Raw genomic sequence first — 12,500 nt, 5'->3', positions numbered from 1 at the left:
CTCTCCCTCTCTCTCTCTTTTCTCCTCTCTCTCCCCCTCTCTTTTTCTCTCTCCCCTTCTCTCCCTCCCCCTCTCACCCCCTTCCATCCTCTTCTTTCTCTTCTCCTCTCTCTCACCTCTCTCTTTCTCTCTTTCTCTCTCTCCTCTTTCTCCTTCTCCTCCTTTTTTCTCTTTCTTCTCTTTTTTCCTTCTCTCTTTTCTTTTCTCTTTTCTCTCTTCTCTTCTCTTTTCTCCCCTTTCTCTCTCTCTCTCTCTCTTTCTCTTTCTCTCTCTTCTCTGCTCTTCTCTCTTCTCTTTCTCCTCCTTCTTCCTTCTCCTCTCCCCTTCTCTTCTTTCCCTTTCTTTTCTCCCCTCCCCAACCCCTTTTTTCCAAAAAACTTTTTTCCCCAAAAACTCTTCTCTCTTTCCCCCTTTCTTCGCTCCCCTTAACACCTTCTTGGCATCAAATCCTGCAGCTTCAGCCCAACCACAAAACTCCCAAAAGCCTATCAAATGGATAAATTTTTGGTTGGATCTCGACCCCGATACCCAATCCATAATCCAACTTTAAAAAAAAAAAAAAAATAAAACTGCCATACTATCATGTTCTTCAATGTATGGAAAAACGAAGCTTATTTTAATATTCCCGATAAGTAATTTCGCTCCTTGGCAAGAACCATGACAGCTTATATTGAAAAATTAATGGGGTTTAAAATTTGGGTTTAAAAAAAGGAAAAAAAAGCTCACTACTTAAAATATATAAGGCATTCACACCCCTCTCATGGTACCCCCCACTTGCAATCTACTGTGATCCCTCCACTGATCCTCGGGATCAACGGGGATTGGGGTGCTAATTCCTGTTAAATCTTGTAAAAAAGGTGTTCTTTTCCCAACTGGACAAGCAAACTGATGCCGAGTCAGAGCTATACACATGCCTTTAAAGAAAGGTAGTGAGCAGCAGCGCACCTGCTTTTTTGCAGACACCAAAGGGCTCTCCAAAGGTTTACTGCATTTAATCCAAAAAAGATGTAACTAGGAATACCCTCACCAAATTCCAAACTATCAAAAAGGGGTCCCAAAGGTCACTTACGGATACCCTCTCAATGGGAAATATCACTTGTGAAAGGTTTATCAATTAGCCAGGTTGCACTTTCCCCCTGAAAAACCAATTAGGAATCCCACTATCCCAATCAAAAAAAAAACGATTATAAACTGCTTGGAGAATGGGGGTTTCAGGTAGGACCCTGAAAAGAAAAAAAAGAGGGACAGGGATATCTGCTTACAGAGTATTGCGGGGACATAAAAATTAAAAACCCCCAAAAATCTATCACGGACTGCTGGGAGCAACAGGTTCTTTAATAGGCTAGCATAGGATATCAGTACCAATGCAAAGTACATGCGTTTGGAGAAAAAACCTTTTTTTCATTCCCCAACGAAAACTGTGCAAGGCCCCCAAAGTCGCAAATCCATCATTACTTACTTTTGCATAAAGACGCATTATCGATAAAGTAGTATTTTTCAAAAAGATTAGCATTTGTTGATTTTAATTTAAATTATTAAAGACACGGCTTGTCTTTGACAGATTTGGGTAAAATGGTTTTTTACCAGCCAATGAATTTTAATCAGGATAAACACAGCCCTCAGGGATTATGTAACACAAGTTTGACTGATGCCCCCCAAAAATAGAAACACAGCAGTTTGGATAATGCTTGGGATCTTACCCGGGTTTTTGCAGGGCATTACACGTTCTGTAAATAAATGTTACAAATCAAATTCCCCTCTTCCCCCCTTTTCCCCTTCGTTCTCTCTTCTCCTCTTCTTCTCCTTCTCCTCTTCTTCTCTCTCTCTCCTCTTTCTCTCTCTCTTCTCTTCTCTCTCTCTCTTTCCTCCCCTCCCCGTCTCTCTTCCCCTTTTCTCTCCCCTTTCTTCTCTCTCTTCTCTCTCCCTCCCTCCCTCCCCCCCTCCCTCCCTCCCTCCCTCCCCCCTCCCTCCCTTCCCCCCTCCCTCTCCCCCCCTCCCTCCCCCTCCCTCCCTCCCTTTTCCCTCTCCTTCTCCCTCCTTCTCCCCCCTCCTCTCTCTCTCTCTCCCCCCTCTCCTCTCTCCCTCCTCTCTCCCTCTCCTTCCCTCTCCCCCTCCCTCTCCTTCTCTCCCCCTCTCCTCTCCCTCCTCTCCTCTTTCCCCTCTCCCTCTCTCCTCCCTTTTCTCTCTCCCTCTCTCCCCCTCTCCTCTCTCTTTTTTCCCCTTCTCCCCCTCTCCCTCCTCTCCCCCCCCTCTTCTCTCTTTTTTTCTCTCTTTTTCCCCTTTTTTTCCCTTTTTTCTTCTTTCTTTTCCCCCTTCCTCTCCTCCCTTTTTCCCCCCTCCCTTTTTTTTCCTCCTCCCTCCCTTTTCCCTCCCCTCTCTCTCCCCTCCCCTCTCTCTCTCCTCCCCTCCCTTCTCTCTCCTCCCCCCCTCTCTCTCCCCCTCTCCCCCCCTCCCCCCCTCCCCCCCCCCCCCCCCCCCCCCCCCCCCCCCCCCCCCCCCCCCCCCCCCCCCCCCCCCCCCCCCTTTTTTTTTTTTTTTTTTTTTTTTTTTTTTTTTTTTTTTTTTTCTTCCTCTTTCTTCTTCTCCCTTTTCCCCTTTTCTCTTCTCCCCCCTCTTCCTCCTTGTCTTTTCCCCTTCCCCTCCTCCCCCCTCCTTCTCTCTCCTCTCTCTACTCCTCTCCTCCTCCCTCTCTCTTCTTCCTCCTCTCCCCTCCCTCCCTCCCTCCTCCCCCCTCCTCCTTCCCTCCTCTCCCCCTCTCCTCCTCTCCCCCCTCCCTCCCCCCTCCCTTTTCTCTTTTTTTCCTTTTTTCTTCTCTCTTCCCCCTTTTTCCTCTTCCCCTCTCCCCTCCCTCTCTCTCTCTCTCCCCTTTTTTCCCTTTCTTCTTCTTCTTTTCCCCCTCTCCTCTCCTCCCCCCTCCCTCTCTCTCTCTCTCCTCCCTTTTCTCCTCCCCCTCTCCCTTTTCCCCCCTCTCTTCCCCTCCCTTCCCCTTCCCCCCTTCCCCCCCTCTTCCCCCCCCTCCCTTTTTCTCTCCCTCTTCTCTTCCTCCCTTTCCCTCCCTTTTTTCCCCCTCTTCTCTCTCTCTCTCTCTTCTTTCCTCTCCCCTTCTTTTTCTCCCTCTTCCCCCCCTTTTTTTCCCTTCTCTTCTCCCTCCTCTCTATTTTTTCCTTCCTTCTTTTTCTTTTTCTCTTCTTCTTTTTTCCCCCTCTCCCCTTTTCTTCCCCTTTTCCCCTCCCCCCCCTCCTCCTCTCTCTTCTCTCTCTCTTTTCCTCCTTTTCCCCCTCTCCCTCCCCCTCCCCTCCTTTCCCCCCCTCTTCTCCTCCCTCTCTCTCTTCTTCCCCCTCCCTCTCCCCCCTCTCCTCCCCCCCTCCTTCCCCTTTTCCCCTTCCCCTTCTCCCTCTCCCCCTCTCCCCCTCCCAAATTTTTTTTTTTTTCTTTCTCTTTTTTTTTTCTCCCCTCTCTCCTCTCTCCCTCCCTTTTCTCCCTCTCTCCCTCTCTCCCTCGTCTCTCTCTCTCCCTCTCTCCCTCAGTCTCTCTCTCTCCCTCTCTCCCTCTCTCCCTCCGTCTCTATTTCTCCCTCTCTCCCTCTCTCCCTCAGTCTCTCTCTCTCCCTCTCTCCCTCTCTCCCTCGGTCTCTCTCTCAGTCTCTCTCTCTCCCTCTCTCCCTCGGTCTCTCTCCCTCCCTCTCTCCCTCAGTCTCTCTCTCTCCCTCTCTCCCTCGGTCTCTCTCTCTCCCTCTCTCCTTTGGTCTCTCTCCCTCTCTCCCTCTCTCCCTCGGTCTCTCTCTCTCCCTCGGTCTCTCCCTCTCTCCCTCTCTCCCTCGGTCTCTCCCTCTCTCCCTCGGTCTCTCCCTCTCTCCCTCGGTCTCTCCCTCTCTCTCTCTCTCTCTCTCTCTCTCTCTCTCTCTCTCTCTCTCTCTCTCTCTCTCTCTCTCTCTCTCTCTCTCTCTCTCTCTCTCTCTCTCTCTCTCTCTCTCTCTCTCTCTCTCTCTCTCTCTTCTCTCTCTCTCTCGTTCTCTCTCTCTCTCTCTCTCTCTCTCTCTCTCTCTCTCTCTCTCTCTCTCTCTCTCTCTCTCTCTCTCTCTCTCTCTCTCTCTCTCTCTCTCTCTCTCTCTCTCTCTCTCTCTCTCTCTCTCTCTCTCTCTCTCTCTCTCTCTCTCTCTCTCTCTCTCTCTCTCTCTCTCTCTCTCTCTTTCTCTCGGTCTCTCTCTTCTCTCTCTCTCTCTCTCTCTCTCTCTCTCTCTCTCTCTCTCTCTCTCTCTCTCTCTGTCTGTCTGTCTCTCTCTCTCTCTCTCTCTCTCTCTCTCTCTCTCTCTCTCTCTCTCTCTCTCTCTCTCTCTCTCTCTCTGTCTCTCTCTCTCTCTTTCTCTTTCTCTCTCTCTCCCTCCCTCCCTCCTTCCCTCTCTCTCTGTCTCTGTCTCTTTCTCCCTCTGTCTCTTTCTCTCTGTCTCTCTATCTCTCTCTCTCTCTCTCTCTCTCTCTCTCTCTCTCTCTCTCTCTCTCTCTCTCTCTCTCTCTCTCTCTCTCTCTCTCTCTCTCTCTCTCTCTCTCTCTCTCTCTCTCTCTCTCTCTCTCTCTCTCTCTCTCTCTCTCTCTCTCTCTCTCTCTCTCTCTCTCTCTCTCTCTCTCTCTCTCTCTCTCTCTCTCTCTCTCTCTCTCTCTCTCTCTCTCTCTCCCTCCCTCCCTCCCTCCCTCCCTCCCTCCCTCCCTCCCTCCCTCCCTCCCTCTCTCTCTCCCTCCCTCCCTCCCTCTCTCCCTCCCTCCCTCCCTCCCTCTCCCCCTCTCCCTCTCTCCCTCTCTCCCTACCACCCTCCCACCCTCCCACCCTCCCACCCTCCCTCCCTCCCTCCCTCCCTCCCTCCCTCCCTCCCTCATGCCAGGTCCACAGTCTTGTTCTCTCTCTCTCACCTGCAGGCTCCTGCCAAGACACAGCTCTCTCATTGGGCCACAGCCACTAGCAAACAGCAGTCAAATTTAATGCCCCTAATGCTACAATTCCTATTTCTCTTTTTTATATCCCTAAATGCAAATAGAAAGCTTGAAATGAAAACTTGATATATGATAAAGAATCTTCTGGTAAATATTATAAAAAAAATTTACACTTTCAGAGTATTGAAGTCACTTCTCCCCCGGGTACTGTAATTGGAAGCATCCATCAGGAATGGAGTATACTAGCACCGAAATTCACTGTCAGGAATGCATCTGATGATGTCATTTTGAGAATTGAAGGTCCTTTCTGTACTTACAGTATATGCGGGGATGTGGAATTCCAAGTAAGTGAATTACTTAGCTAAAAGTTAATACAAGAAGATTCATCTATCTTTGTGTGAGAGATAATAGTGAAAGTAACAATTTGTTGAAGAAAATGTATTTAGACCTCTCATTTAGTATTTTACTTTTACTAGTATATATCTGATAAACCAATAAATTTTCTGTAAGATTAAAATGTATTTGTATAAAGTAGATATTAATGGTAATAATATTGATTATGATATTGATAATAATGCTAAAAAAATATTTTTATTGGGAAATGTTGATATTGTTATAAGTAATATTTATAGGGATATGATTGTAATTAGATAATGACGTTATGATAATGATAGTGTTGAGTTACTGATGAGGAGAATAATGGTACTGATTAATATAAATGAAGAGCATGATTAAAATAAAGATATAGCAAATTTCTTAGTTTACCACACTGACCTGTCACTACTGTTCTATGGTGCTGTCTGCACCATAGAACAGCCCATATTTGGCCATGTCTTCCACTTGGCAATGCACCTCTGACCTAACTGTGCTTGCCACAGTTTTTCAACAAAACTGATTACTGTGTCCCCGAAAGAATCCATGAGTCATCCAGCAAGATTGGGTTTCCAGCACCCTTCAGGTCCCAGTGATGTTGGAAAATTTATTGTCAACCTATAGTAATAATAATACTGATGTGAAATAATGTAGTGATACAAAGATAGTGTAGGATTATATAAGATAAAACTTTTGGGCAATTTTTATTTCAGGTGTTGTCTCCTGATGGTTCAACTCAGGTTGGCAAAATCAGCAAGCAGTGGACAGGCCTTGCCAAAGAAGTCTTCACTGATGCTGATAATTTTGGAATTACATTCCCCATAGACCTTGATGTGAAAATGAAGGCTACCTTGCTTGGGGCTGTGTTCCTCATTGTAAGTATAAGATGGGGAAAAGTATGATTTTTGAATTTATCAGAAATTAATAACATGATACTCATATACTTTGGTTAGAAGTGCCTGTATTCATCATTTAGCTTGAAATATTGTTTCTGGACTTATAGATTAACAAATGAGGTTCAAAGAAAGAAATCAAAATATAACTAACAAGCATTTTCAGGATGCTATTTATTTTGAGAAGTGGGACACAGACTGAGGCTGTACAAAAAGGGTAAAAAAATGACCAAACATGAAGTATTGCTATACATTTAGAAAATAAAGGCAGATTGGTCTTATTTTTATGCTTATATTCACTAGAACAGGTAGCTAAGAAGAAATATCTTACACTATGTAAATGTAAATGCTTACTAGCTGTTTGGGGGAAAAACAGTATTACAGGCTCCTCCTTACTTTGCATGATTATTATTGGTGTATATTATTTGCAGTATCTTTAGCTAATCCTCTGAGAACCCAAAGAACAGTACAGTTGAATATGAATGTGGCTACAGTGTGTGACTGAATGATTAACTCTATTAGCTGTGTCAGAACAAAAGTTACAGCAACTAGTGTGTGGATTTGAGTGAGAAACCAAAGCAGAAGTAAATGTGAATAAGTAAAATAAGGCTCCTGAGACCCAAAGATGGAAGAAGGCTGAATGTAAGACAAAATTAGGAGTTATATTAGTCTGGAGAATGAAGCATGATGGGAGAGGCAAGGAATGTTCTGGGTAGAATTAGAAGAAGAATTCTATTGGAAAACAGTCATAGTGAGAGTTGTCTAGTAAACCTGAATATGGTGTGTTGAGATAATTTTGGCTTGTGGAGAAAATAGAGGAAATAATGGAGGCCAGTGGGCTTGTGGTATGCATGTGGAAAAGGGCAAGAAAAGGTCTAGAGATGGAAAAAGCATCTAGAAAGATTGTAATAGATAAGTTGTGACCCAATATACCTTCCAATCTTTGGTTGATGAGAAGGATATTGGAGGGCAGTGGACAGGTTTGTGATTTAGCTAGGGTAAATCAGCATTAACCTTCAGGCCTTGCTGATGAAGGACTATATGCAAAGGGATCACTGGACCTGGTTCAATAGAGCACCCTAATTGGGATCCTTCAATCCTATCAATGCTGAGAGGAATGTTTGTAACCATGTAGGGTTTGAGGGAGAAGTAACTGAAGCTTTCTTGTATAGGTTACCCTCTGATAATGGGAAACCCAAAGTATATAGAAGTATATATGTAGAATTTCAGTACTGCACATTATGATAGAGTAAACCAATGTAAGTACATAATTGATTCATGATCATCAACTTTCATATTCATATGAAATATTTGAGAAGGAATTATGACTCTTAAGATGTAATATGTATTTTCTCAGTTCTTAATTTTCTTAATTTCTTAATTGCTAGATAAATATTATTCCATGTAAAAATTTGATGAAGATTTCAACCCAATGATGCTGGGAACATGGGATATTCACTGTAGCATTGTTTTGTAAAATGCATTTACACATAGATGGCTCTGCAAGTAGACTCATGACACATGTTTTCTGCTTCCCATGCTTCCAGATGATGTTACCATCATGTCTTGATAAAAATTGGCTCAAAGGGTGGGTGACATGAACATGACTTCATGGGAAAATATGGCTGTTAGCCAGTGACGCGAACTTGCTGTCATGAAGACCAGGGTAATGGGAAAGACTTGCCATATGTGCACAAACCTCTTGGAGGATGATTATACTCAGGCTTTTGCATTATTCCCATCAATAAACAAATGTGAAATGTAATGTTCATGAACCATGACTGGAAGAGCACCAGCTCTATGGAGACACCATTTCCATGCTCATCATCCTATTCCTGGCCGTTGAACCGGTGGCGTAGATTCTTACAAATAATTTAATATTACGAGAAAAAAATGGCACAAGTTGTCTTACAGATAATTTGATATTACAAGAAAAAAATTAAATGATGAAAATAACAAAATGTTAAGTATTTTTATTTTTCTTGCTCTGAGTTATAGACTACCTGGAGAGGTGAGATGGAGTCTGTTCAAAGAAAACAGTCGATCTGGATAATGCAAATAATATGACAGATATGGACATTGGAAAATGGCAAAAAAAGCAAAAAAGGCTTATGCATAAAAAACGAAGATAACACTGCAAAGAAAAGACTTAGAGTCTTGTCACCGCGCACAAGCCACTTGTATAAGTCTAATGCCTGGATTTTGGGCCATGTGATTGTTTTGAAGCATCCAGATCCAAAAGTTTAACATATATTTTGCTATATTGACATTGTAATTATTACAATGATATTAACAATACTAGTAGGAGTCCAAAAAAAAAAGAAGAATATTTACAAAATTCAAGAAAAACGGTAAACAGGTGAGATAGGTAGGATTAGTAATTGATACCTTGGTGACTTAAGCACTTATGGAGCCATCTATGTGTACTTACAATTAATTCACTAAACTTGCGGTAGACATAGCATGTACATACATGCAATCCCTGGCAATATATGGTTAACTAACTTTAAAGTGTATAGAATCATCAATATTTTAGCTTTAGTATCCTTGCATTATGGGTCTGCATCTGTATTTGTTTGCATTTGTTCATTAGGATTTATGTGCATATAAACCAATATTATATTTCATCTTTAGAATATCATCCTTTATTTAACCCAATGTCAGCGGGTTTATGTACTGTCCCCTTTAGATTTTAGTGAGTTTTGTTACATACAGCTGGCTCCATGTGTGCTCAGAAGCAAGGAGTCTTATCAGTTGGCCCAAGTGTCCGATCCTGATTTCCCCATTCCTTGAATTGGCGGGAAAATGCCTTTTTCTTTCCAATACTATTAACCCCTTAAAGACGGGTCACGCTGATAGGCGTCATAACAAACTGTTCGAAAAGTGGCATGCGGCTGTATGCCACGACGGCGCGCCATAGCGTTACGAGCCAGTGATTCAGCTTGTTGTACCGAACTCCCGCGCTCAAAGTCGGCACATTGCCATTGATCGCCAGAGTGTACAGTTTTTTTTTTTTTTTAGTTTTCTTCACCCGTCACCAAGGGATGAATATTGACATTGTTATCATTCTTATTGATATTTTGATTGTTAAATTGTTATTGAAATATTAATAGCATCAAAGACAATAAAATAATAGAAGTGAATCTTTAAAAAAATGAAGGAAAAGTGTAAACAGATGAGATAGGTAAGACTAATCACTTGTAGAGCCATTTATGTGTAAAGACAAAAGATAAAACTTTTATTACAGGGGGCATGGCATTACAGTCTTGTTACCTGTGCTCATTGGGTTAAAGAATGTACTTTGCAAGTTCTTCACTTTTGTTTAGGATCTCTTCCAATATTAATGTTTTATATATTTTTGGTAATGTCTGAACTGGAACCATATATAATTTATTTATTTATTATAAATTTTCTGTTTTGGCATACATTAGCATTTTGGGCAATACTTCTGGATGATACATTAATCATATAGATCATAAAAAAACACTTGTGTAAGATTCATGATTCAGAATATACTGTAATTGAGTGAGGAATGTAGATATTGTCATTTTGGAGTAACTTCGATTTTTTAGAATTTAATACCTGAAAATAAAAGTATTATTTTTTATATTTTTTAAATGAGAAGGAAATAAGAATTAATTTATCATATATTTTTTTCAGGACTTCATGTTCTTCGAGAAGAAAGGCAACAAAGAAAATGATTCAGTTGGAATGCTTTAACCCCTTCCCGACGGGTCACACCTATAGATGTGAAAACAAACCGCTCGAAATGTGGCATGCGGCTGTCTGCTGCGGTGGCGCGCCAAAGCAATCTGAGGCATGATTCGGCTTGATGTATCGAACTCACCCGCTCAAAGTCGGCGCGTTACCGTGGTTCACCAGAGTGTAGAGTTTTTTTTTGTTTTCTACACCCTTCACCAAGGGGTTAAGGTGTACCTGTGGAGGGTACTGGTTGATATCAGTGTACTTAACATTATTTCCATAACAGAAATGTCCAGTTTTTAGATAATTATTTGGTTTAATAGAAAAAACAGACATCAAGAAAACAGAAACTATTAAGGACTGATTGTCAGGTATATTCATAGTAATATTGAATGGATGATAAAACCATATATATCAACATTTTTTTGGTTATGAACGATGTGATGTTAAAAGATAACTATAACTATAAGAAGACAGAATTTATATATAGTATAAGTATTTTTTGCTATCAATGTAAAATTGATTTATCATTTATTTTTTATTCTCCTCCTAATATCTATACACTGTCCCCTACGATCAGTTCTGCAAACTATGTCTGGTGTAATCAAATGTATCTATATATGTTCTAATATCTTGATGTAGAAAAATGTAGTGTAGATAAAAAAAAAAAAAAAATCAATTAAAAATTGAGACACCAGATTTCAAAATCCTCTTGAAGGTAACATCCAGATGGAATTCAAAATGTTGCTCATGTTTTGCCATTATTTTGTCTATATTTGTATTGTCTTGAGATTCTATTAGAATATTAATAATGGGCTAATCACAAGGGAATTGAGTCTACCATTGCCCAGGGTTAAAGAAAAGCCTTATGTTAAAAGTAAGTATTCAATATTTTTTTCTTTCCTTTTTTATGTCTGTTATATTTTTCTGTAAAACATTTTTTCTTAAATGATTATTGAAAGTAAGTAGTATTATGTTAGTTGGGGCTGTTTCAGAATTAGTTATCTTTTAACCCATTAGTGTAAGGTACATACACTGCAGATTGTTTTGTTAGTTTTGTTTACACACAAAAGTGCTTGGGGTGCCAAAAGTCACTTGTTAGGTCTGCCTTTTCCTTGAATTTTTTTGGAAAGTTTCTTCATTAATTACTTTTTTTTTATCATTTTCTTTTATTCTAACTGTAATTATTAATATCATGAAGACATTTTTAACAATAATGATAGTGAACAGTCTAGGACAGAAATAAGATTATATGACTATTATTTCACAAAATGTAAGAAAGGAGTACACAATTGACATCAGGTTGGGCTAGCTTTTAACTCCTAGGTGACTGAGCACTGTGAAAAATAAGATTGACAAAGAAATCAAAGTAGATGTGGTATGTGCATATGCACTCCAGTTATCAATGGGTAATATTAAGTGTTGTCCCTGTACAGCTGACTTCCCAAAAACAACTGATCATTGGAAGGGATGCTTGTTGTTGTTAATTCTAAGTGTCAGTGTCATTTAAAACAAGGGCCCCATTTTCAGTGGTCCTCCCATCCTCCCATTTTTTTCATATAATTAATCTCTACATTCAGTGATAATCCAGCATTTTCATACATGAGAACACAGATTTTCATAAGTTCACAAATATGTGTACTGATTTTTTATTTGTAATGAAATACAATAATTATATATATAGTTGTTATTAATTCTAAATAATTTTAGGTGATAGTGAAAGGTATTCAAAGAACACATATCTTGCATCACAAACTATTAGTCTGACATTTATTACCCAATATGATTGTTTCCATTTTCTTATTTTCTAATAGATGTCTGTATTACTGACATATTGTTCAGAAATAACTTACTCATGCTGGTGTATGAAATATTTTAAGCATATACATCTTTTTGTACACTTAACCCCTTCCCGACGGGTCACGCCTATAGGTGTGAAAACAAACGGCTCAAAATGTGGCGTGCAACTGTATGCTGCGGTGGCATGCCAAAGCGCTCCGAGGCAGGGATTCGGCTTGATGTACCGAACTCACGTGCTCAAAGTTGGCGCGTTGCCGTGGTTCGCCAGAGCGTAGAGTTTTTTTTTTTTTTTAGTTTTCTACACCCGTCACCAAGGGGTTAACACCTCCACTCCAAGACATGTTACTTGATGTCCAAACTTGAGTAACCTATGAGATGTCATATAATATCTTCACATATTGTTTACTTATTGTGTAACTGTGTGACCAAGGAGGCAACTTTACAAGATTTATATTAAAAGAGCCAGGGATGCTGCTAGCTGGTTATTCAAATGTTTTATCTACACAAAATACACTTTAATGTGAATATTTCATATAAATTTGTTATTACAATTCATATAAACTCAACAACAAAGAAAGTAAATGTAATGAAGAAACAATAGAATTATAATGAAGACCGCTATTGTTTACATTTATTGGTTATATATCAGAAAGTCTGATATATGACCACAAATTACTTTGTTGTATTTATTTCCATACCAAAATGATAAGATTAACCCATTGGCGACGGGTATAGAAAACAAAAAACACGGCACATTTCGAGCGTATTGTTATGATACCTATAGGCGTGACCTGTCGCCATTGGATTA

The 12,500-nt window shown here is 40.6% G+C and overlaps 1 protein-coding gene across 1 annotated transcript in view; it reads left to right on the top strand.

Annotated features, from left to right (window-relative positions):
* Positions 1-12,367, top strand: part of LOC125045305 — a 38,366-nt gene extending 25,999 nt beyond the window's left edge. Inside the window, exons 14-17 of the mRNA XM_047642510.1 lie at positions 1,562-1,639; positions 5,064-5,269; positions 6,011-6,172; positions 9,851-12,367. Coding sequence (XP_047498466.1) covers positions 1,562-1,639; positions 5,064-5,269; positions 6,011-6,172; positions 9,851-9,910 — 506 coding nt within the window. The 3' untranslated portion in view covers positions 9,911-12,367. The remainder of the gene's footprint in view (positions 1-1,561; positions 1,640-5,063; positions 5,270-6,010; positions 6,173-9,850) is intronic.
* The last annotated feature ends 133 nt before the right edge of the window (positions 12,368-12,500 follow it).

Source organism: Penaeus chinensis, chromosome 37, assembly GCF_019202785.1.
Source record: "Penaeus chinensis breed Huanghai No. 1 chromosome 37, ASM1920278v2, whole genome shotgun sequence".
In the NCBI taxonomy this organism is placed as follows: domain Eukaryota; kingdom Metazoa; phylum Arthropoda; class Malacostraca; order Decapoda; family Penaeidae; genus Penaeus; species Penaeus chinensis.
The sequence above is the reverse complement of the archived record's forward strand: the minus strand, read 5'-3'. Positions and strand labels throughout refer to the sequence as shown.